This window comes from Chelonia mydas, chromosome 10 (assembly GCF_015237465.2).
Source record: "Chelonia mydas isolate rCheMyd1 chromosome 10, rCheMyd1.pri.v2, whole genome shotgun sequence".
Classification (NCBI taxonomy): domain Eukaryota; kingdom Metazoa; phylum Chordata; order Testudines; family Cheloniidae; genus Chelonia; species Chelonia mydas.
In genome coordinates this window covers 68359912-68382937 of record NC_051250.2, presented here as the reverse complement: position 1 = coordinate 68382937, position 23026 = coordinate 68359912, and the positions used below count along the sequence as shown (strand labels likewise).

The 23026-nt window shown below is 44.0% G+C and overlaps 1 protein-coding gene across 3 annotated transcripts; it reads left to right on the top strand.

Moving 5' to 3' along the window:
- The first annotated feature begins 651 nt into the window (after positions 1 to 651).
- Positions 652 to 22557, top strand: MINAR1 (membrane integral NOTCH2 associated receptor 1). 3 transcript variants are annotated; one of them, XM_037911642.2, is made up of 4 exons: positions 652 to 1828; positions 9231 to 11579; positions 13159 to 13413; positions 19976 to 22557. In XM_037911642.2, exons 2-4 carry the CDS (start codon positions 9282 to 9284, stop codon positions 20171 to 20173), a joined length of 2751 nt encoding a protein of 916 aa, XP_037767570.1. In that variant the 5' UTR covers positions 652 to 1828; positions 9231 to 9281; the 3' UTR covers positions 20174 to 22557. The 3 variants fall into 3 exon arrangements, with proteins under 3 accessions (XP_037767570.1, XP_043380206.1, XP_043380205.1); XM_043524270.1 differs by having other exon boundaries at positions 1054 to 1828; positions 9216 to 11579; XM_043524271.1 differs by lacking the exon at positions 13159 to 13413 and having other exon boundaries at positions 1052 to 1828; positions 9216 to 11579.
- The last annotated feature ends 469 nt before the right edge of the window (positions 22558 to 23026 follow it).

The following is a 23026-nucleotide window of genomic DNA, read 5'->3' as shown; positions in this document are numbered from 1 at the left end:
CAGGGTACAGGGCGCATATATGTAATGGTGGGTCACAAAAAAAAAAAAAAGATGAAATGCAGCTGGTGGGTCTCCTTACTAAGAAGTTTGGGAACCACTGCTCAAGGGACTCCAAAAAATGGTCCTATTCTTAGTAGGGTTTTTTATCTGTCACTCTGACAGGGAGACAAGAAAATGTAGCACACATCCAATTTGCACTTGGTGGAAATGACTACACTGGGGCAATGCAGTGCAGTGTAGTGGTAGCCATGTCGGTCCCAGGATATTTGAGAGACAAGGTGCGTGAGGTCATATCTTTTATTGGACAGCGGAGAATGAGGCCCATTGACATCAATGGAGTGACGTGTAATTTACACCGCTGTGGTGCTGGGTGAATCAGACCCACAATATGTAGTTTTACAATGCAAATGCACAATCTGATTCCTGATGCTCGAGATGTGGAACTGCTCACTGTCAATTCATTTTTGCTGTATTCGCTGATTTGAGAAACCCGCAAAAGTTCACTTACAAGCAAGCAGCTGCACTCACCGGGAAAGACTGGGAAGGGCTATGAAAGCAAGTGTGCAAAAGGAAGCTATTCGGTAGCATGTCGTTGTTCTTTGGATGACTAGGGTTTTTGTTTGTTTGCACAGCTAAATGGAGTGCTGCTGGGCTCTGAGACTGAAATTAAATTAGGTTCAAAATATTCTGGTGGTCAGTGGATTAAGAGACTCGTTAGTATATGGCCCATGGCACTTCTTGAAAGGCCTTTGGATGCCAGCTGCAGAGCTAGATCTGTTTGGGTGGTGCCGCACACACAGAGCGGTGTGATTTACAGTGAGTTGCACCGGCCTTACTTGCACACGGGCTCTTACTTGGAAATCAAGCCAGCCTGCCCTGCATATTGGTGGGGGAACCTTGTGGTCACGTGACAGACTCTCCATGCAACCTGGGTACCAATGACAACTCTAGGGGCCGGCAGGAGGATTCGGAGCCGGTTTGCCTGGGGGATTCCAGAAAGGATGGGGGGGGGGGGCCTGGATGAGCTGACGATACACTCTGACATCCCTGCCGGCTGCAGATCCCTGTGGGCTGCAAAGGGAGTTGGGGCTAGACAGACAAACAAGGATTTCTTCCCCCCCCCCCCCCCCGTTCTTTGCGCCTTACACACCCGATGTAAGTGACCAGGAGAGCCTGCGAGTCCGCACTGCCTGCGGACAAGCCCCCCAAGGCGGGGGCTCATTCGGCCCCTGGGGGGCAGCAGCCTGGATGCCGCATCCCTTGTAGCTGCCCCTCTGCTGGGGTTTTGTTCAAACTCAGCCCGGTGCTTCCTTGGCAGCGGATTTCTGCCCCAGCCCAGCCCCGCTTGCCTGGCTGAGCTCTGGGAGGACGAAAGGGGGGTGGGGTGGGGGGAGCGGCTCTCCAGCGGAGGGGGAGCGGGCTGCGTCCTCCCCCTCCCCCCCCCTGCTCTGCCTGCGATGCTCCGGCTCCCGGGCCCTCCTAGCTGGGGAAGGTCCTGAGCCGCTGACGTCTTCCACACAAAGGCAGCGGCAGGAGCAGCAGCCGCCGCCGCCGCGTCCGGCGCTGCCCGCAGTGGCGCGCTGTGCAGGGCGGGGGGCGCTTGGCCAGTGCAGCCGCCCGCCCCCCAGTGCCAACCTGCTGCCCGCTTTGCAATCTCAGCCTGGCACCATGGGACCCTGCGGTGGCTTCCAGCTGAAGCTGTTCCTCCTCCTCCTCCTCCCCGCTGGAAAGTCTCTGCTGCAGCAGACAAGCCTGACATGAAACGGAAAACACACACACACACACACACACGCACACACCCAAACAAGAGGCAGGTGGCAACTTCAAGGTAAGCGATGCGCCGGCCGGCCGGGGCTGTTGCTTGGCAGAGCGGGTACGAGTCTGGAGTCCTGGGCGCTGTGGGACGTGCTGCCAGGCGGGGGAAGAGGGGTTATTTGCAGGGGATTGAGAGAAGAGGGACTTGCCAGAAAGAAAAAGGGGTCCAAAGGCTGAGCCCCCCACCCACCCCATGGCACCCCATTGCACAACCAGGCTGATCCCTACTATTTCCAGCTCATAGGAACGTATCTAGCTCTCATTTCTTAGGGGTAGGGGCAGGGGAGAGGGGGTGAGGGTTTTTGGGGAGTAGTCCCCAGTGTCTACCTTGACCCTCCCCCCTTCTGTTCCCCTGCTTGGGATCAACAACATATGAATCCCAAAGTCTAAGTTACAAGCCCTGCAGTCTCCCTGGCTCATTTTAGGCATCATTTCCCTTTGCAGCCTTGTAGGGGAAAGAGAGAGTCAAAATGTTGAAACTCATCTGGCGACTTTGGGGACAGCTCCACTTCGAATCCTGCTACAAATCAGTCTATTGAGAAATGGAGGGAATAATGTTCCAACCACTTTGCCTTTTCCCAGGTGCCACTGTACCTAGCCCCAGGGAGCTCAGCAGGATTGGAAATAATGGGGGTTGGCGGGGAGATGAAGGGGGCAATAACTAGTCCCCTGGCTAGAGAAGCAGAGATCACTGGATCTGCAAAGCAATTTGTGCAAAGTCGGCTTTGTTAGCTCTGTACCTTGCAAAATGGAAAAGCAAAACCCAGGTTGGCCAGAGACAGGGTGAAATATTTTGGGGCTCATTTGTAACTTGATTAGCTATTTCAGTGTCTGTTACAGTTTGCAAGGATGCCTTGTTATGTGCAAAAAAATTTACTTGAAGGAGTTCTGATATGTTATTGACAGGACAGTAATTCCATGTGTGTATATTGCCAATGATTGCTGAATAATAACCACAAGGAGTGATGCAGTAATAAATCAAGTAATTCATTCCAGATTTAGAATGATAACTTGCACTTTTCCATGTCACACTGAGGATCCGAATGCAGGGTTTCAGTTGCATAACTGAACAATGTAAGTGTGAATCTGAGCATTATTGTGAAAGGAAAATCCTGTATCAAATGGCAAACATCGTTCAACTTGAGCTGTGACACGGCCTTGAGAAAATGCTGGCTTTATTTGCAAGTTCAAACTTAATTTATGCACTGGTGGACTTCAGTAGGTGCTGAATTTTGTGGGAGTTGTTGACTGAGTGCTGAGCGTTGTACAACATCCATAAAACAGCACATCCTGCTTTCTTTGGGAAGCCAGGTTTGTAAATGGAATAGTTTATAAGGCTTGTTTCATACACAGTAGCCAAGAAACAGCAACTTCTTTCCAAGCCCATCTAAAAAAACAAAAACAAACCCAACTCCAGCTTAGATTTGTAGAGAGGATGCTCTATGTATCACAGAGCACAAAGCATGCTTCATTTTATGCAGAATATGCAGAATTACAGAAAGCCGTTGGCCACAGCTAGTGAAAAAGCCCCAGGCTGTATGGCATTCTTCTTCTTAGAGTCTAGAGGAGTGAATAAAAATCACTCTGCTGAGGCACACTGCCAGCAGAGAATTTCTTACCTGCCCCGGAGGGTGGGAGTCAACACAGCTGCTGAAATCACAAGGTGACAGTCTAAATGAGACCAACATGTCAGAGGCTGGTTGTGAGCAGGATTTGGTCTTGTGAGTGGATGGAGGAAAGGAGCAACTACAAATAGCATGGACTAGGGTACAAAAGAGCCGAGGAGTGAGGCAATAAAGCATTGTTTCCAGAGTATGAGATCCTGAGAGCGGGTGGGGTAGGAGTCAAAAAAAAAAAAAAAAAAGCAGCTGGAGATGCTTTGTGCTGCAAGGTTTCTGAATGCTGTGACATGAAGATGGGTTTGTGAGCACAAGAGAAAAGGCAAACGACAGCCCATTTCAGCATTCTGTGTGGGGGCTGTGGCAGTGTGGGTTATAGCCGGCACCACTGGGACAAACTGAAGATTTATGAGTTCAGATTAATAGTGAAACAGCATAGTGGTGGTGGTGGGGGGGAGATTTGAATTAATGTTCTTCAGTACTGAAGTAACTAGCTCAAAGTGTGTAAATTTATGTGAATATAGCTCTGTCTATCTCTCTATCAATCTATCACCTCTGCAGTAGTCTTATAGGGTGGCCCATTAGTCACTATAAAAAAGCAGAGAGGGCTGTTTTTCTATTAGCAAATTAACGGCCGAGGGAAATGATGGCTGTAGCAACTGCATCTGTGCATTAGCTGCACCTGCTGTGGGTAGTGGGAAAGAGGCAGAGCAAATGTCAGAAACACAAATAAGAAGGAAGGAAAGAGCTGGAGAAGAATATGTGGATTGTCAGTCAGTGGGCATAATTCAGGCTCAGCTAAGGAACCCTCCTATCCGATAATTATTCATGACAGTACAGTGGTGGGACTCTGTCAAGCCACACGTGCGATTCATCTGCCACAGCCAAGCCCTCGCACAATGGACATGGGCTTTTACAGGCATAACAGAGGGCAGATTTGTTTACACATGTGGGTGCTGCTGAATGTAGTGGCAGAAGCAGCAGTGGTTCTGGGAGAACAATCTACTGGAGATTTTGAATTCCCAGTGTAGATAAATTAGCAAAATCTGAGTCTGAGTACTTATTTGGGAGATTAGGAAAAAGAGAAATATATTCTGGCTCCTCCAAGGGGAAGGACAAAGAGCAACGTACACAGATTTCCCACAAGGGCAGAAGTCAGAGGAGAGAAACCGCATGGAGGAGTTAAGTCCTACCACAACTAGAAAATAGGCAGAACATGCCCACTGCAGAACAGAAAGTAGTCTTGGGAATGAAAGATGGAATGTTAATACTCCAGGACTGCTTCTGCAACAATGGGTTAATTTTTTCTCACATTAACATGGGAGAAATATTCAGTGTTACTCCATGTAGGGTAAAAAAGGATTGATCTGTGGTAAGCCTGGAGCTCATTTGAACACATTGAGACTCGGCCCCCATTGACTAGCGGTGCCATATGATACTATATGTATCTGTGCGACGGTATAGGTGTGCTATTAAGGCTGAGAAAACTGACTCTTAGGAGAGAAAGCTCTCTAGCTCAAAGTGACCCTCCCAGTGTTAACATTTAATCTTTTATGACTTGATTTTATTAAGTAGCTCGTTTGGTCAGAGGCCATATAGCAGAAAACAAACTACTGAAACCATCTACCTCTGACACACCATACACATAGATTTACCCTTGTGCACTAATCTAAAATATCTTCTTATACATATTTTGGATCCTTTACATTGCTGCATGTATATGCATGTATACCTTATACAATCAATCATTCTATATACACACACACATATAAATATATACACATTATACAATTGTGTTCCACATCCTGCCTTGAGACAGAATGAACGGACAACTAAGACAATATGTGGACAAATGCTTGGTTACTTAGATTTGATGGCTTACTGGGTGTCATTTCAGAAAGCATCTGTCTCAGGTGCTACAGGGAGTTACTGGTGGGTTTTGCCTTGACAAAGACCACACATTAGCTAACATGCTATTAAAAGGTGTGAACACCAAATAAAGATGTGGTTTGTGCTCAGATTCTTTGCCTGGTTTTATTATCTCAGACAATGTGAAAAAGGGGTACAGAATATGCTATTTTACACAGGACTTGAAACATTATTTTCATTGTCAGAGTCTGCCAGTGCATGGTCTTTCTAGCAAGGATGACTGTACTGATAACATTCTTCTGGCACAAGCTCACAAATTCTGTACTCATTCTAGTACCTCCGATGAAGTCTGTATATTATGAGGATCAGTACACAAGATAAACAATTTACCCAAATTAAAACCAGATGAGCCATCGCAATGCAGCTCTGTTACACGCACGCCAAAAGGCCATTCATATGACTGCATGGAGAACAGGCAAAGGAGAACGTGTTCTAGCTCCTAGATAGTGCACATTTACGGAAAGCCTCAGTCAGATTTTGCAGTCTGTCTTTTAGACCAGAATGTTATTACTTGAATGTCTAAAGCTAGGCTCCTTAATCTGTACCACCCCCGTAAAAAAACAGTATCCTGATTCTCAGAGGTGCTGAACATGAAGACTTCCCAGTAACTCAGTAGAAGTATGAAAATCAGGCCAAACTTTGATTTTATTAATATAATACTTATATCAATGTTTGTCAGTAGATCTCAAAGCACTTTACAAATGAGGCCACTATCATTACTTCAGTTTTACACAGGGGGAAACTGAGCCACAGAAGGGTAAAGTGACTTGCCCAGCATCACAGCTGGGAATAGAACAGGTGTGTCCTGGGTCCTAGTCAGATGCGCTATCCACTAGGACACACTGCCTCTGCTTATATGAAGAAGGATGGTTTGGGAGCCAAATTTTGGCTTTGGTCATCTGTATAGAGGAAACCAATACCTTGGTGCTATTCTAATAATAGTTAAGTGCCAGCTTTGTGCTATGTAGCCCATGACACAAAATATAGCCAATCTTTACCCTGAATACCTTACTCCTCAAGACAGAGTAGGCAGGATGTATTCGGAACTAGAGGAGTGAATGGAGTGCGACTTTCAAGCAACTTACCATTAGTGACTCACTGTTTGCACGCATTGGGAAGGAAATGAGCCTGTAGCAGGGGCCTGTATGGAGAGAAGGCAGTGGCATAACAGGGGGGGTATTCTGTGTATTTAAATTTGAAAATGCGTATCCACACGAGGGCTTGAGAGAAGCTGTGAAGACTTATTGAAGATAAGGTTTTGCCTTTTCTGGTCTTTTGCATGTTGGTGGTGAAAATGGCACATTTCAAGTCTGCTGGGCTGGCAGAGCAGTGTGGCCATATTTGACTTTCAACACCAGGCATCCCCATGGCCTCTTGAAGAGGCAGCTTTCCACTGGGGATTACATTCCCCCCCCTCCCCGAACTGTTTCATGTGAAGTAAACTCTCCAAGTATGTTGTATTTTTGCTGGCAGTTAGAATTATTTGGGCCCAACACTTCGTGAAAGTCTCACTTTCAAATGGTGACACATCAGAGGAATACAAAGAAGTGTTGATGAAGAGGTTGTGCCGTGGAGCACACACTAATGAAGAGAAAAGGGATGTACCCATCCTCCTGTAGCCCAAAGGGTATGTCTACACCCCAAATGAAAGTGTCATTGTAGCTTTAATCTAGCTAGCACAGTAACAAAGTGCCGGTATGGACCCGAGCATGGGCCAGCAACCCAAGTACACACCCGGTTTCCCTGGCAGGCTGGGGGGAGAGATAGCTAGGCCATAGTGAAGCCCATACTGCCACTTCCTCACTACCATTGTTACCCCATCTGCTAAATTAAAGCTAGTACAGGTTTGTCTACACACACTTAATTTGTGGTGTAGAGCTGAAGTATTACTTTCAGCGCTACTCTCTTGCCACCCAGCTCTTAAAAGCAAACATACAAACAGTAGCAGCCCAGGAGAATCCCCAGGTCTATGGGTCTCTGAAAGTCGGGTTTGCGTTCAGCAGGACTGCTGGCTTGTACTGCAGCTGCGCAATTTCCAGCATATCGGGCCAGCTGGAAGGTGCTTCTTAAATCAACAAGCAAGTTTGAATGTACATTTGATTCATAAAGGCAACCTAGACTCTTCCTTTGGAAGATGCTGCTGTGGCATTTGCTACTGATGCGGATATATGCTGGCCTCTGACACTGACAGTGGATTACTAGTGTGTAAAAAGAAAAGGAGTACTTGTGGCACCTTAGAGACTGAGTCCTCCTTTTCTCTTTGCGAATACAGACTAACACGGCTGCTACTCTGAAACCTGTCATTATACTAGTGTGTAGTGTCAGTTCAAGATGAAAGGCTACAACACGCTGAAAAGAAATCCCGTGTTCTAGAGCAGCACTCAAAAAGTCCTGACATTTCTGACTGGGAGATGACTTTCTTACAGATAATTTAAAAGAAAAATACCACAAACCTGACTTCATATCTTTGATGCTTTGCCATTTGGGTAGATACACAGCAGTTTATATGGTGGGGAGAATAGTTTTAAGGGCTGGACTAGAGAGGAGAGAGAATGGGGAGATACCACAGCACTTTGGGGAAGGATTTTTGCCATTCCTGTAAATAAGAATAATACAAAGATTGTGACCAAACATAGAAATTGCCAGATTGGATCAGACCCATCCATGGTCCATCTAATCCAGTATGTCAGCACAAAATATTCAGATGAAGGTGCAAGAAACCAAAGAGTAGGTAGGTGTATAATCTTCCCCCCCAATGAAGATCTCATCCTAATCCCTAATAGTTAGAAATTGGCTTAGGACCTGAAAGCACAAGGCTTTATATCCCTTCCAACATGTTTGTTAGTTTTATGTACGATAAGTCTGGTTATTCTGGTTATCCATATAAGTGTCCATTTCCACCATTCTCCTGCCGTTTATGGATGGCAAATGGGGCTCCATTCCCCATGTTTCTCTGGTAGTATGTCATAGTCGAGGACGTTCTCTGCCCTTGAAATAGCCCATTCTTCAAACTAAGCCAACTGGCAGTCAGCCATCTCTCATTTCCTGGATGGGTTTCAAGATCTAGTGGGAATATATTTTTAAACTATTTCTTCCCCTTTCTAACATTAGTCCACATTTTATTCCTGAAGCAAGCTTCTCCTAGGCTTACAAGTGTGGTGGGTTATCTTAAACTCACAGTCCTTGAGTCTCAAAGTTAGGAAAACCCATTTCTGCAAAGCACCAAAAAAGATCATAAAAATACACAATTCCATGTCAGGATTATTTGCTCAAGTAAACTGCTCAGCTAACTCCTCCCAGCATCTCATAGTTTGGTTACCTGAGCCTTCCTGAGTGTCACTGGCAAATCAGATGTGGAAACATCTGTGCTTCACGTAATGTGGGGGCTGCTTTTTGATTTAAGAGTGAGGTACTGCAATTATAGCCACATCTGAACCTTTCAAATCCTCTTACAGATTCATAAGCCATTTTGAGAAAGTCCATTAGCAAGTATGTTAGGATTTTATGTCAGCAGCTTTCTCATGTCTGTGTAGCTTGTGTTGATATTTTAGGGATAGATTGAGCAACCCTTACTCATGTCGGTGACTGCTCACATATGAGCACACCCATTGATGTCAATGAGATTATTTGGGTGAAATCCTGGTCCCACTGACTTCAATGGCAAAACTCCCATTTACTTCTATGGAACCAGGATTTCACCCTTTGGGTGTGTGTGTAAGTGCTCACCAACATGAGGACAGGTTGCACGACCTAGCCCTAAATTTGTATGGCTGGTTAGTCAAATTCCGTGTATGGCTGAAAGAATGTCCTGGATTTGATCTAAAGGGGATTTACCATCTTTTCTGTTTGCTGTTGTGTGAACTGCAGAACTGGAGTACCGTTTTCAGACTAAACAAGAAAACTTAGCACACATCAAGCATGGAGACCAACCAGGAATCCTCGCTCTTCCTGGTGAAGATTCTGGAAGAGCTGGATACCAAGCAAAACACCGTTTCTTATCAGGATCTCTGCAAATCGCTGTGTGCAAGGTTTGATTTGTCCCAGCTAGCCAAGCTCAGAAGTGTGCTCTTTTACACAGCTTGCTTGGATCCTAATTTCCCAGCGACTTTGTTCAAAGACAAAATGAGATGCACTGTAAACAATCAGCAATCAAAGAAAATCATGGTTGCAGCAGATATAGTAACAATATTCAACCTCATACAAATGAATGGGGGAGTGGCCAAGGAAAAACTCCCTGTTGCACGACAAAAAATGAGGAAGAAAGAATCAGTTGAGTCCTGCAGGTCTGACACAGAAATATGCAACGTGGTGGATTGTGTGACTAATTGTGAGCTGAGAGACAGAGAGTTTAACAGGGGCTACTCAGGTAGAAGGTCTTCCAAATGCAGGAAGGTGGATTGTAAAGATTGTCAACAATTTGTACCTACTTCAGAACCTAACTTTTTGCTTGGTGTTAATAAGGAAATGAAAGGCCGAGCTGCCTCGCTTGATAGGCTGCAGGCACTAGCATCCTATTCCATTGTTAACTCTCCGCCCTGTGAAATGCAGAGCACATACTTCCCAATGAACATTGAGAACGAATCAATCTCTGACCAGGACTCATTGCCTATCAATGCAGCTATAAAAGAGACTTTTATTTCAAATGATGAGCCATTTGTGTTGCAATCATGTGTACAGAAAAGGAACATATTCAAGGAAGATTTTCATAATCTTATCACAATATCTCCCAATTTAATGCTGCCCAATAAAAAACCAGAAGATGGACATGTAGAGCCTCAGAACAGGAAAGAAATCTCCAAACAGGGTTTCTTCAACCACAGTTTTGAAATGCCGTACAGCAGCCAGTACTTGAACCCAGTTTATTCTCCGATACCAGACAAAAGACGAGTAAAACATGAAAGCTTAGATGATCTCCAAGCTTCTACATACTTTGGCCCAACCACTATACTTGGACCCCAAGATACAAAAAGATGGGCAGGAAAACCGATTAAACAAGCTGCATGGCCAGCAAAAAGCTGGAGCTTAAACACAGAGGAGGTACCTGATTTTGAAAGATCCTTTTTCAATAGGAAGCAAGCTGAAGAGAAGCAGCGATATCAGAGTTCAAACAACCAGTCACCAAGTTTTCCTGCAGCAGATAGGCACCAAACCTATCTTAATCCCAAGGATCAAACACCGATTATGCAGGCTAACTATGCCGTGAAACAAAATGGACACAAACCCAAGGAAATTCCCTCCATCGTAGACATGGAGAAACACGAGCCAATCAAAAAGTTTAGGGATAAAAGCATTAACTGCACTTCTGTTCAGCTGCTAAGCATTGACAAAACCACCAGTGTTGGGACACAAACAGAGCAGCAAGGGTTGGAACACAAAAAATGCAAGGAGTTATGTGCTCCAAGCCAAACTAAGTATGGTGAGAGGCACTCTCTAAAGCAATCAGATGATGACTCTGAAATTGTGAGTGATGATATCAGTGACATTTTTCGGTTTCTGGACGATATGAGCATCTGTGGATCTACAGGAGTTATGCAATCCTCCTGTTACAACAGCACTGGGTCACTGTCTCAGGTACGTAAATCTGACTGTGAAAGCTCTCCTGAACACAATTTAACTAAAATAACCAATGGGAATTCTAGTAACAAGCTAGATAAAGTGGTCCGGGCAGATATCAACAATACAGATGATGAACTAAAAACTAGTGTCTGCAAGTTAGTTCTCAGGATTGGTGAAATAGAAAAGAAACTAGAATCTCTGTCAGGCGTCAGAGAAGAAATCTCCCAAGTCCTGGGAAAACTAAATAAGTTGGATGAAAAAATTCAGCAGCCAGAGAAGGTCAATGTACAAATAGATCTTAATTCCCTGACGAGTGAGGTTCAGTCAGATGAGAGCACCTCTCCACGGGTATTTCAGTGTCATAATGCTTCTCACGGAGGCAAATTGGAGAATAACCCTGACTGGTGCTGTTCTGATGCCAGCGGAAGTAACAGCGAAAGTCTTCGGGTAAAAGCCTTAAAAAAAAGTTTATTTACCAGGAGGTCCTCACGGTCACTGACTGAGGAGAACAGCGCCACTGAATCCAAAATAGCAAGTATTTCCAACTCTCCTCGAGACTGGAGAGCTATCACATATACCAACCAAGTTGGCATGACAGAAGAGGAGATGAAAGACAGAGGTGGAGTTGAAACTAAGGACTGGCACAGGAAATCCAAAGAGGTAATTTCTATTTAAACCTACATAATAAGCTTTTTTTTTTTTTTTTTAAACCACTCTAGCTATGATTGTCTTTGGTGATATATGAAGCTTCAGGGCTTGGTAATACTCTGCCTACTGTATTATGCTAGTCTTCATAGTTATCATAATTGAATGATTTCTTACCTATACTTCCTTGGCAACTGCACAGTATGAAATGGTCAAGCTGTTCCTGAAAGCAACCAGCTCTTTAGAAAGGGACAGGTTTGAATGGCAGGTTCAGGAGAGAAAGTCATTCATATCATGATCACTGGTGGTATAAGGACACGGAATAATTAAACAAGTGAAAAGAGCGTAAGGAAAATTGTGACCATCTGCAATACTCTTTTTTTTAAAAGGGATATAGTAAAAAGTCCATTTTGGTATCTTCTTTCAAAAATTATAGATTTAAAAAAACCAGAAAAAGATATGACTTGCTCTGACTCTCCTAAGAAAAAATCCTAGTATGCGTACACTAAAATACAAACTGTTATTACACCTCCTTTTTCCTCTGACTTTCACAGTCATTTACATCTCTCCTAACATGTGTTTTAAGTCTCCATTGTCTAGACTACACCATTGCTGCGGTTCCGTTTCAGTTACCCAGGAGGACGTGGTTCCTTCCTCCCTGCAACTAACCACTCCCACCTTTGGAAATTCTATCCCTGGTCAGCAGCCCCTCTGATTGCTGCTAAATTTAAACCTTGGCTCCTCTACTGAGCAATTTGTATTTCACTGAGATTAGGGCCCAACAGACAGGGCTGCTGGGTCTTGCAACATTTCTTCAGAAGTCAGGAACACATTGCAGGGTGTGCTGTGGCCTGTGAAGGAGGAGTTCTTGGAGGGAATGGGGTGGGGTCAGAGACTTCCTGGGGAGAAGGGAGAACCAGGGGTTTAGTGGATGTGTGTGAAATAAGGGAGAAGAAACCAAAGCCTTATTGGAAGGTTGTAGAAACACGGTGGGGAGGGACCCTCAGTAATTTGAAGCATCCAAACTTTCATAGGTTTATCCGAGCCAGCGTGATCCTCTGGACCTTTAGAAATGCCCTGATCACTAATTAGAATGTGATCAAATGAACATCGCTAACACTGGAGCAGCATTGTGGAAAGTCTGGTGTAAGGGTGACTGTTCATGTAGTATGGTTCCCCTTCCAGTCAGTGTCAGTGTGGGGAGCAGAGTTCCCTTGGTAGAGGAGTGTCTTCAAACAGCCCTTAGTCCAAAGGCTTTCCAGTTCAGCGAGTCTTCTCTACAGCAGAAGCATCCCAGAGCAGTTTATCTAACCTGTAAGCAGTACTAGGATCAACTTTTCAGCTGCTACCTCTAACTTTGTGCCCACAATAGTGCGAATGCAGGTTTGTGCTTGTGAAAATCAGTCTATTGGTGAGAGCAAGGATGGAGGTTGGATTAAGGCCAGCTGAAAGCGTGGCTCTGGTTTGTGGGTTTGTTATCATGGCTTAGGCAGTCTCGAGCTGTAGAGGTGAAAAAAAAATCTCTCTCCCTTCTCATATTTAACCCCCCCAAAGTCCTCTTTATTCTCTGAAATTCTTTTGAACCTCGTTGCAGGCAGACAGGCAGTATGAAATCCCACAGCCACATAGACTCTCTAAACAACCAAAAGATGCTTTCTTGATTGAACAAGTCTTTAGTCCTCATCCCTACCCTGCATCACTCAAGTCACATATGAAAAGCAACCCACTCTACACAGACATGAGGTTGACAGAACTGGCTGAAGTTAAACGTGCCCAGCCATCATGGACCATAGAAGAATATACCAGGAACTCAGGAGATAAAGGCAAGCTTGCAGCTTTGGATCTACAAGTGAGTCCTGTTTGTTTCATTTTAGTGACACAATTGTGAAGGATGTTTACCAGAATGTTTATTTAATGGGGCATTTAGATAGCGCAGGAAGTTAAGCCTTCAACTTTTACTTTGCTGGCTCAAGATCCATCCCAGACCAGTGGTGAAGAACAACTGTTAACGTTCTATCACTGTTCTGTGACCTTTGAAATAGTTGATGGTTTCAGTCCATTTCCTAGTGGACAGTTGTCTATAAAACCACCACCACCACCGCTGGAACCTCGTTAGACGTCTCGCAAGAGCGGTTAAAGAATGAATGGACGTAGAGAATGAACTGAGCATTTATCCCCCAAATGGTGGTTATTCTAGGTCAGTTTTGATGTGCGTTAGTAAGGTGGGGTGGGGCAGAGAAGCGGCATTGCTGCTGATTCGACTGTACATGTTCTGTGCATATTGTACATAGAGAACGAGCATGTAGGGCTGTCAGTCTAGCCCTCTTCACAAGCATGAAATTCACTAAAAATAATGAAGGGAGACATTTTAAAAACTCTTTTAAAATTGAACATCGTTGTTATGGCATCTGGAGTGAATATGAGAACAATAGTCTCATGAAGAACTGCTTCCTAGATCTTGCTAGAGAACTACCAGCATGCACTCTGGACTTGTGTACATGCAACAAACAGAGCAGGGTGAACTATTAAAGGACATGGGTCCAAAACCCAAACATTGATCCAAACATTCTCAGACCCTGGGGTGTTTGAAATCCCAACCTGCATGGCACATGGTCCCTACCTTCATAGTAGACTGAACCAAAACTACGGAACTGAGTATTCCCGAACTTTGGGATATTCTAAATCTGGATCCAAATTTTGATCCCACCTCCAGTGAAAAGGACTGAAATGTAATTAGCAAGAAAACGTTTGATCACTAATTTCACAGAGAAATGTATAAAATGCCATTCAAACCATGCTAAGGCAGTCACACAGAGACTAACATTTGGTGACAAAACACAAGACAGACTGTTACATGAGAAATCAGCTTGGATTTCATGAGTGTAGAACATGGGATAAGCAATTTTTTAGACCAAAATATGGATTATTTCCCCATATGGAGCACTGCAGGGCTAAGAATGCCACCAGCATCACTTCATGTACCTTACACAATCTGATATCAAGAGTGAGACAGCTCTAATTCTCCACTGTGTTTGAATTGTGCTGTAGTGGAGAATGATGGCCATGGGGAGCTGGTTGAGTTTCTCTGATCTTTGGCTGCCTGGCCCCTGTGGAATTTAAAGCAGCAGGGGGTCACTGGCATACGGGTCATATTGGAAAACCGGGGAGGTGGGCGGGCACAAGTCCGCCCACTGCTAACGGCCACTCCCCCAGCCTAGCGGGAGGGACCACTGGACCCAGGGACCAACTGATTGCGGGGGACAACTAATGAAAAACAGGGGTCGGAGTGAAGGTCATAGGTTCAAAATGAGGATACCGGATGGGGACACTGAGCAGAGAACCCCAGACAGCCCCCACTGCTCCTCAAAGCTGTCAAGGGAGCCAGTGGACGCTGCCCAGTGGAACTCTGCCCGGATGCGTGAAACTAGAGAGGAACAGAAATAGGCCTCACTGTCGCAGAGCATCTCCTCATCCAACATCCTCCTCCTAGTATTATAGATGGAAACTTTGGCCAGGGCCAGGAGGAGGTTGATGAGGAGGTCTCGCGACTTCTTGGGGCCTCGGATAGGGTGTGCAAAGAGGAACAGGTGTGGGGAGAAGTGCAGCCAGAACCTCAACAAGAGGTTCTGGAGGAGCTGTAATAGGGGCTGCAACCTGGTGCATTCAGGATAGGCGTGCGCCAGGTTCTCCTTCACACCGCAAAAGGAGCAGGCCTCAGGTATGGGGTGAACCACGCCAGGTGCATGCCCGTGCTCACGGCTCCATGAAGGAGCTGCCAACTGATGTCCCCGGTGGGCTGTGGGATCAAGGTGGAATAAAGGCTGGCCCACCGGGGCTCCTCACCCTCTTTAGGTGGAAGATAGTCCCACTACTTGGTGTTGGGGTGGGACGCAAGGGTGAGGAAGTGCAGTGTGTGGAGCACAAGAGTGTATAGATGGTTTCTGGGCACGGTTCGAAACCAGACCAGCTGCAGGGTATGCAGCCGGCTCGGGGTATGGGAGCGGGGAGGCTGTGGGGGCTCGCAGAACAGGGGCCGAAGAAAAATGTCTGGAGGGCCAGAGGCGAGGGGTGGGTGGGGAGCACCCTCTCGCAGCGTTCGCCGCAGGAAAACGAGAGAATTGGGTGACAAGGCGGCCTCCACCTCCTGGAGTACGCTCCTAGGGGTCGGAAGGGTGAAAAGCCCCATGCGTCGACTGAGCACGCGGGGCGCCACCCAGTCCCCACTGTCGTAGTCCAGGAGGTCTTCAACTCTGGTGGTTTCTGCCAGGACCAACTTCCGACACATCGAGGGAGACGCCGCCACCTGCACACGTAGATCGAGGTTGTGTAGCAGGGGCTCTGCGAGGAGGTCCAACCCCTCGGTGGCCACAAAGGACCTGGTCGCCGAAAAAAGCTTCCAGGTCCGGAGGAGGTCCCGGTAGAAGACCGGCAGCTCGGAGAGGTCTCTTGGAAGACCTCTCCGATGGGGAAAAAAGAGCTGCCGGTCATATCTGAGCCCTCGGAGGCAGCGGAGGAAGGCGTGCGCCAACGTGCTCCGCACCGGGCTACATGCATCATAAAGGAGCCTCTGCAGGGTCTGGAGGTGGAAGACATGGACCTGGCTTCACAGGCAAACCAGGCCCTGTCCTCCCTCCTCCAGGGGAAGACTCAGAACCCCTGCAGAGACCCAGTGCAGCCCCGGCCAGAAGAACTCCAAAGCCATCCTCTGGAGCCTGGCCAGGATCCTTGGGGCCGGGCTCAGCGTGTTGAGCCAGTGCCAGAGCATGGACAGGACTAGCTGGTCCAGCACCAGCGCCCTCCCTCGCAGGGAGAGACACCGGAACAGTCCTGTCCATCTCCACAGCTGCTCACCCACCCTGGCTTCCAAATCCTGCCGGTTCTCCGGTGGAGAAGGATGCATGGCGGATAGATAAACGTCAAGATAGAGCAGTGAACCCGTGCTCCACCGGATGGTTTGAAGCATACAGGCATACAGGTGGCATAACAGACCTTACACTAGTGGAGGATCAGGCATGGTGGAAGACCCCAGCACTACACTCCCACCCCCAGAATATCCCTGACATGAGCTCTCCTCCCACTGTGCTAGGGGAGGAAAGGACAGTGTCAGCTGCCACAGGACTTGACTCTCTTTGCATAGGGGAAACTCTCTGATGGCAGAGTTCTCCACCAGCTGTCTCTGGCCATTTTAAGGCTACTTAAGTGATCTTAGCAGACCAGAGAAACCAGTCAGTATATTTTGACAGTCACGTGTACTTTGTATTACCATGACGCAATAGCAACAACTTGCTCCTTTGCCTCCAAAGAACTGTCAGATTACTACGTCTGCTCTGCAAAGCCCATGTCTAGACCCTATAATGAAGCTTACTGACAAACTTAACCTGGAAACAGACACTCACTGATGTGTGTTTTCTTCCCAGCGACTGACTTTATTAGAACTGAATGTAAATACATTATGCTTTAATCAAAATTCTTATGGCTGGCAATGAAATGGAAAAAGAGCTGATTAACAGTAATGGGCTTTTTTTTTTTTACTAATGCTTCTTCCTCCTGAGGTCAGTAACAGGTCAATATCAAGGTCGGTAGGTCCAAAATTAGTTGCCTTGAAAGTACAGCACAGTTTTGTTTTAATTTAACATGCCTTTCAGAGCTTTATAAACCTGTCAGTCCTCTTGCCTCTATAAAACGAAGGCTTCAGCTTCCTCTAGGTGAAGATTCTCAGCTGGCTGACCCACTCACAAGACTGTTTTCAAACTACAAGGGAGAACATATGTATATTCCATATGACATATACGTTGGGTGTCCATGAGATCCCACTGCTCTGCTATTCTTATGAGGAACCAGGGTACAAGAATCCTACTTTCTGAAGCCTTCAAAGAACAAGTCACATTCATTTTTCAACATCCTATATGTTCAGAAGAATAGAATAGGCAGAGCAGAGAAAGAGTACGCATGTGCCAACTCAGACTGCGCCAATAGTCTGATTTGTGGCTGAGTGGCACTGGCAGATAGCTCTCCGTTAAACAATGTTAACTGTTACTTGATTCTAATTGTCTAAGTGTTGCTATAGTAGCTGTAAAATCACTTTTTCCACAGGCCAAAGTAACTCAGTGCATAAAGTAAATGGGAGGAGCAAGCTTCCAGACATTAGCTACAATACCTGAATTAGCCAATGAAGGGCTTGATCCAAAGTCCACTGAAGCCCATAGGAGTCTTTCTGTTCAATGAGCTTTGGATCAGGGCTATAATGGAGTACAAAACCTGAAACAACTATAACATGACGATCTCACTAGAAATTTGAAAAGCATCATTTATTTATTTATGTATTTCTCAAACAAAAGAGGCTTTTTTCGAAACTTAAAACTTTTGCAAAAAGCTTTCATTTTTTTCAGAATGTTCGATTTTTCATCAAAATGGTTTTAAATTTTGAAATTTGTTTTGTTTTCCCTTTCCTGCCTTTTTTTCTTTATTCTTTTTTACAGTTGAGTGTTATGGAAGGAATGATGCTTAGGGCTTTTCCACTTTTTCCTTTTGCCGCTTTGTAACTTTTAAAAATTTCCTCAACTTTGGAAAAGTTACCATGTGGCAGAAAGAAAAATGACAAAGTAGGTGCCCCCCTCCACCACCACCAAGAAACCTGGACATTATTCATTTTACTGCACTCACTAGCAAAAAGGAGAGGAAAGGGAAAAAAGAAAATTCAGATTTGTTCGTATACATATTATATATATATATATATATATATATATATATATATATATATATATATATATATATAAAAATACACGCCAAACGTTCTTCCATTTTGAACCCTGCAAAATGGAAACCCCTCTGGAATTTTGCCATTTTTCACAAAATTTTTTTCTGTTTTTCAGCCAACTCTAGCTCTCACCTTTTCATTCAATCATATTACATTTAGAAGAAACTATGAGTATGTCTACACTGCAATTAAAAACCTGCAGCCCAAGCCTGGAAGTCTTCATTGCAATGAAACAGCCCTGAAGCCCAAGCCCCACGAGCCCAAATCTGCTGGCATGGGCTCACTACGGTTGTCTAATTGCAGTGTAGACGTACCCTGAATGGTTCAGTGGCAAAGTCTATTAGTTTTTAAATGTACTATTAGAATAGTGTGAAACATAACAGAAATTAAACCATTAAAACATGAGCAATCAGCACTGTATATTACTGCCAGTGAAACATACAGATTGTGCCCTAAGGATCAAATACTGGGGTACAAAAAGGCATCCATGCATGAAGATGGTGAAATTCTGAATATGAAGGTGTGATACATGGGAGTAGAATGTATGCTGCATGCCCACTTCTCCTCCCCTCACCACCAAGCATATGGAAACTCATAGTGAGCACCAGTATAGTTGTGGGTCTACATAATTTTGGAGGATGTAGCTGCGTAGAAAAGGTAGAAGCTGGGAAGTAGCCACACTGCCCTGCATGATCACATAGAAAACCCATGGTACTTGTTTAAAATTTCTGCTGATAGTTGCAGTATTATATATTCAGATCTTGCAAGGGGGAAGCAGTCTGCATCTGTGAACTGGAGGGCTAATAGCAGCATGGCCACTAAGCCAAATGTACAGTCATGGTGGGGAGAGGAGCCTAAAAATCACAGGAAAGAGGCTCACCTTTTGTGGAGATGCCCTGAGTTCTCCTAATGGTCTGACTGGGCTTGGCCATGTTCCGAAGATTCACATGATTGGTAGCCCACCTCTAGACATTACTGTACGCTGGGGTTTCTGTGGTAATTTTTGTCTTGGTTTGGTACATCCTGTGGGTTTCTATCTGTAGAGGGGATCATTGGGCTTTAAAAGGAGAGGAGAAAAATGTGGTACATTATGATGGAGGTGTGTCTTTCTAAAATAAACACACGCACAAAAACTTCTACCTTACTTGGACCATTATGTACAATGCACTGTTCATCGCTAGACAATAGCCATCCAAGAAATTGTATGAGGAAGATGAGGAGACTTCTCTTGTCATGCAGGTCCTAGTAACGAGGTTAGGGTTATCTCTGTAAAACTGAGTTTATGAGCCAGTTAAGAAAAGTTTTCCCATCAAGTAGGTTTTAATAATCTTACAAATGATAATAGACTAATGACCACCTCAATTATTCAATGGATTAAAGAGGTTTTACTTAGACCCAACAAAGTTTTCAGGAACCCAATAATACATAAGAGACTTTGGAGCCACGGGGTGTTGTTATGACTTGGCAATATGTTGCCGTCTGTTTCAGCGAGTTCATGAAGCTGGTAGAGGGAAAGATTGTGACAGTGAGACAGCAGCATTAACCTGACTTTATCTCTACAGTAGACACACAACCAACCTTGGAAAGCTTCAGTCCTGCCTGAATTATTCTGACAGAGCCCAGAGAATTAATTTTTTTTCCTTTTGACTTTTAGACTCAAGAATCTTTAAATCCAAACAACTTAGAATACTGGATGGAAGACATTTATACTCCAGGCTATGATTCCTTATTAAAACGCAAAGAAGCTGAGTTCAGAAGAGCAAAAGTCTGCAAGATAGCTGCCCTGATTGCGGCTGCAGCTTGTACAGTTATCCTGGTCATTGTGGTTCCCATTTGTACTATGAAATCATGAATCTGTGGACAGCCCCATGAATTCCAACTGTGTATATACATTCCAGATATTTCATTATGTATTTTAAACACCTTGTGGCAAAATTGTAACAATTTGCTGGGGAAGAATGTGCTGAGATATCTGGTGAATAGTGTAAATGACAAAGATAAATTTTTGAAGAGTATTCTTTTAAATAACAAAACACCTGGCAGAGTTATGGTAACTCAGTTCAAATTTTAGAAGTGTGTTCCCCCCCCAGAGAATCAATAAATCATTTTACAAAATTGGAAACTGATGGGGATCCAGACAAAAGAGGAAAGTTGTCTCAGCTGTGTGGCATTTAATGAAGATATGGATACTTGGCATTTGCACTGTATAGAGGGGAATGTGCTATATGCATTTCATTAGGGAGCCAAGAGAAATATTAAAGCACTCTACAATGTGAAAAAATATGAATGTATTTTATTTGCTTTGTAGTATTTATGTATTCCTTGATCATTTGATTGAAAGCAGATTGTGTGATCATGAAAGCAGCTCATTCCTATGTTCAGATTCAATGAGGGCTCTTTATTACCTGGTCTTGCCCTGAGACCCGTTTTATTATCACTGAGTACTTAGGTGAAGTGCCATGTGCTGCAGACCAAAAAGATTATGTTTTAAAGCAATCAACAGAGGTTTCAGTGGCTTACATTGGAATAACATTTGTGAAGAGTTGGCAAATGCTCCCTGCCAAAAGGGTATTCTTTACCTCCACAGACAATGAAAATGTCTTGATTTCACTCCTTCCAGCCAACTGAACTGGCAAATCCAAGTGACACCTATTGCTCTGTTGCGGTTCTTGCGAATGTAATCTGAACAGTTATAATTTTGTCACAAGTCTTCGTGCCTTTTAGAATGTAGATTAATAGAATTGATTAATTTTGATATTTTTAATCCATAATATAAATCACAGCATAGTAGGTAACCAATTTGGATTATTTTCAACACGCCTTCTTTACAGGTTTGAGTGCTTACCAAATAGCAGGCTACTGAGCACTTATATTAAGGGCACAGTTTTTCAGCACTAGTGGAAACTTGCTATTAATGCAATACATTCTACACAGGGGTTATTTAGCTTCAGTATGAATATTGAACTTAAAGAATAACATTGTGACTCTATTGTACAGCAAGCGGTCTACTTGGTCAGCATGTCCTGCCAGAAACATTGATTTAATGCTTTAGCCTGAATCAGGGCTACAGGTTAAGGGAAGACTCAAATTATGACCTAAGTAGCCTATTTAACCCATGCCTAAAGAAAACAAATACCTGTACAATATTTCTCTTGAGTCAGATAGGAATAAATAGACATTTTAAAAGCTCTTTTCAGGAAATAACATGATCCTGCCCTTCCTATTTTAAAAAGAGGAAACTTTTCTTAATGAACACCCATAAATAGGATACTTTGATTTATTTAGAAGCAGTTCCCAACCTGGTTATGCAGGTGTGCCACATTGCTCATCGCTGGTGGGTATTTCAGGTGTGCCACTCCCTCACCTTTCACCTTTGGTGGTTGAAAAAAGTGAATGAAAAGCTGAGTGGGAAGAGAAGATATATGACCATTTTAAATTTGCATCAGTTCCTCCTCCTCGTTGGAGAACTATTCATGCACTATGTTTTATTTATGGATAGGAGACATCAGCCACCATTGATCTTTCAGCAAAAAAAACACGAATTTCTTATATATGATTGGGTGTCACATCCATGTATATCTTATAAAGATCAGCCCCTAATCTTAGTCTTGGATCTGCACAACTCTGAATTTTGCAGGAGTGCAGATCATGATCCAAATGTTCTGGTTTGGGCCCTTTTCTAATATCAAACTTCTTCCTTGGACTAAGGTGCTGCTAGATGGAGACAGTGTGGTAACAGAGGGCTGCATTTTTCATTGGGTGGTATCTAGACATTAAAGATTCATGTTAAAAAGTGATAATTTAGAAACCACAGCATTTTTAACAGTATTACCAGCACTGTTACAAATCTGGCTAAGAGCTATTGTCTTAAAATAATTAACATAATGCAATGAGCCCTGACATGTTTTACCCAGCATCCGATTCCGTAAGTACAGCAATTCATGGCAGGTGGATCCATAAAGTCCTACATAGAGAATATACGTTAGGTGAAATTTTGACCGTACTGACCTGCAAGAATATGGTGGTCAATCTTGTGAACCAGTTACCACACTAGTATATGCTGTATACTATATGATAGACTTTTGTATTTAAAAATATTAAAGATATAGGTACATTGTAATCCTTGGTGTAATTGAATAAAGTGTACTAGACAGTGTTACTCAATTAAAATAACGATGAACATATTGAGCTGTTTTTCGTATTTATGCCTTATAAATAAAATTGTTATATACATTATGAAATGAGACTGCAAGTAATATAAAAGAAATTACATTCTGGGGGGATAATTCTGCTCCCCTTACTCAGACAAAAGAGTCCCACTGCAGTCAGCTGGATTACTCTTGTGAGTAAGGAGAGAGAGAAGGATCTGCCCCTGATAAAGTTTATAGGGTTTTCTTTTTTAAAAATGGGGCATTTGGTTAATGTAACATGTAACAAATGATTTTCTTTTATAAAATTTATTGTACAACATTGCCTTTTGGTTCATTTAAATATAACACGAAATAAATATGAAAATTACAAGTGTCCTTCTAAGTCTTAATGAAATATATAAATAATATTTGATCACTATGTCACTTTTCCTTTTTTCCCCAGGGACATCAAGATGCTCCCATGGTGTGAAAGTCTCAGCGCTAGAAAACTAACCATTCTATATAGTTTTTGGCAGGATTTTTAATGGATTTCTCACTTATGAAATAATAAGATG

What these genes read in the sequence shown, in the direction of transcription:
- MINAR1 (XM_037911642.2), top strand. Translation starts at nt 9,282, where the DNA reads ATGGAGACCAACCAGGAATCCTCGCTCTTCCTGGTGAAGATTCTGGAA. An exon ending in GGCACAGGAAATCCAAAGAG is followed by an intron (nt 11,580 to 13,158) that starts GTAATTTCTATT and finishes ACCTCGTTGCAG; the next exon opens with GCAGACAGGCAGTATGAAAT. An exon ending in TTGCAGCTTTGGATCTACAA is followed by an intron (nt 13,414 to 19,975) that starts GTGAGTCCTGTT and finishes TTTGACTTTTAG; the next exon opens with ACTCAAGAATCTTTAAATCC.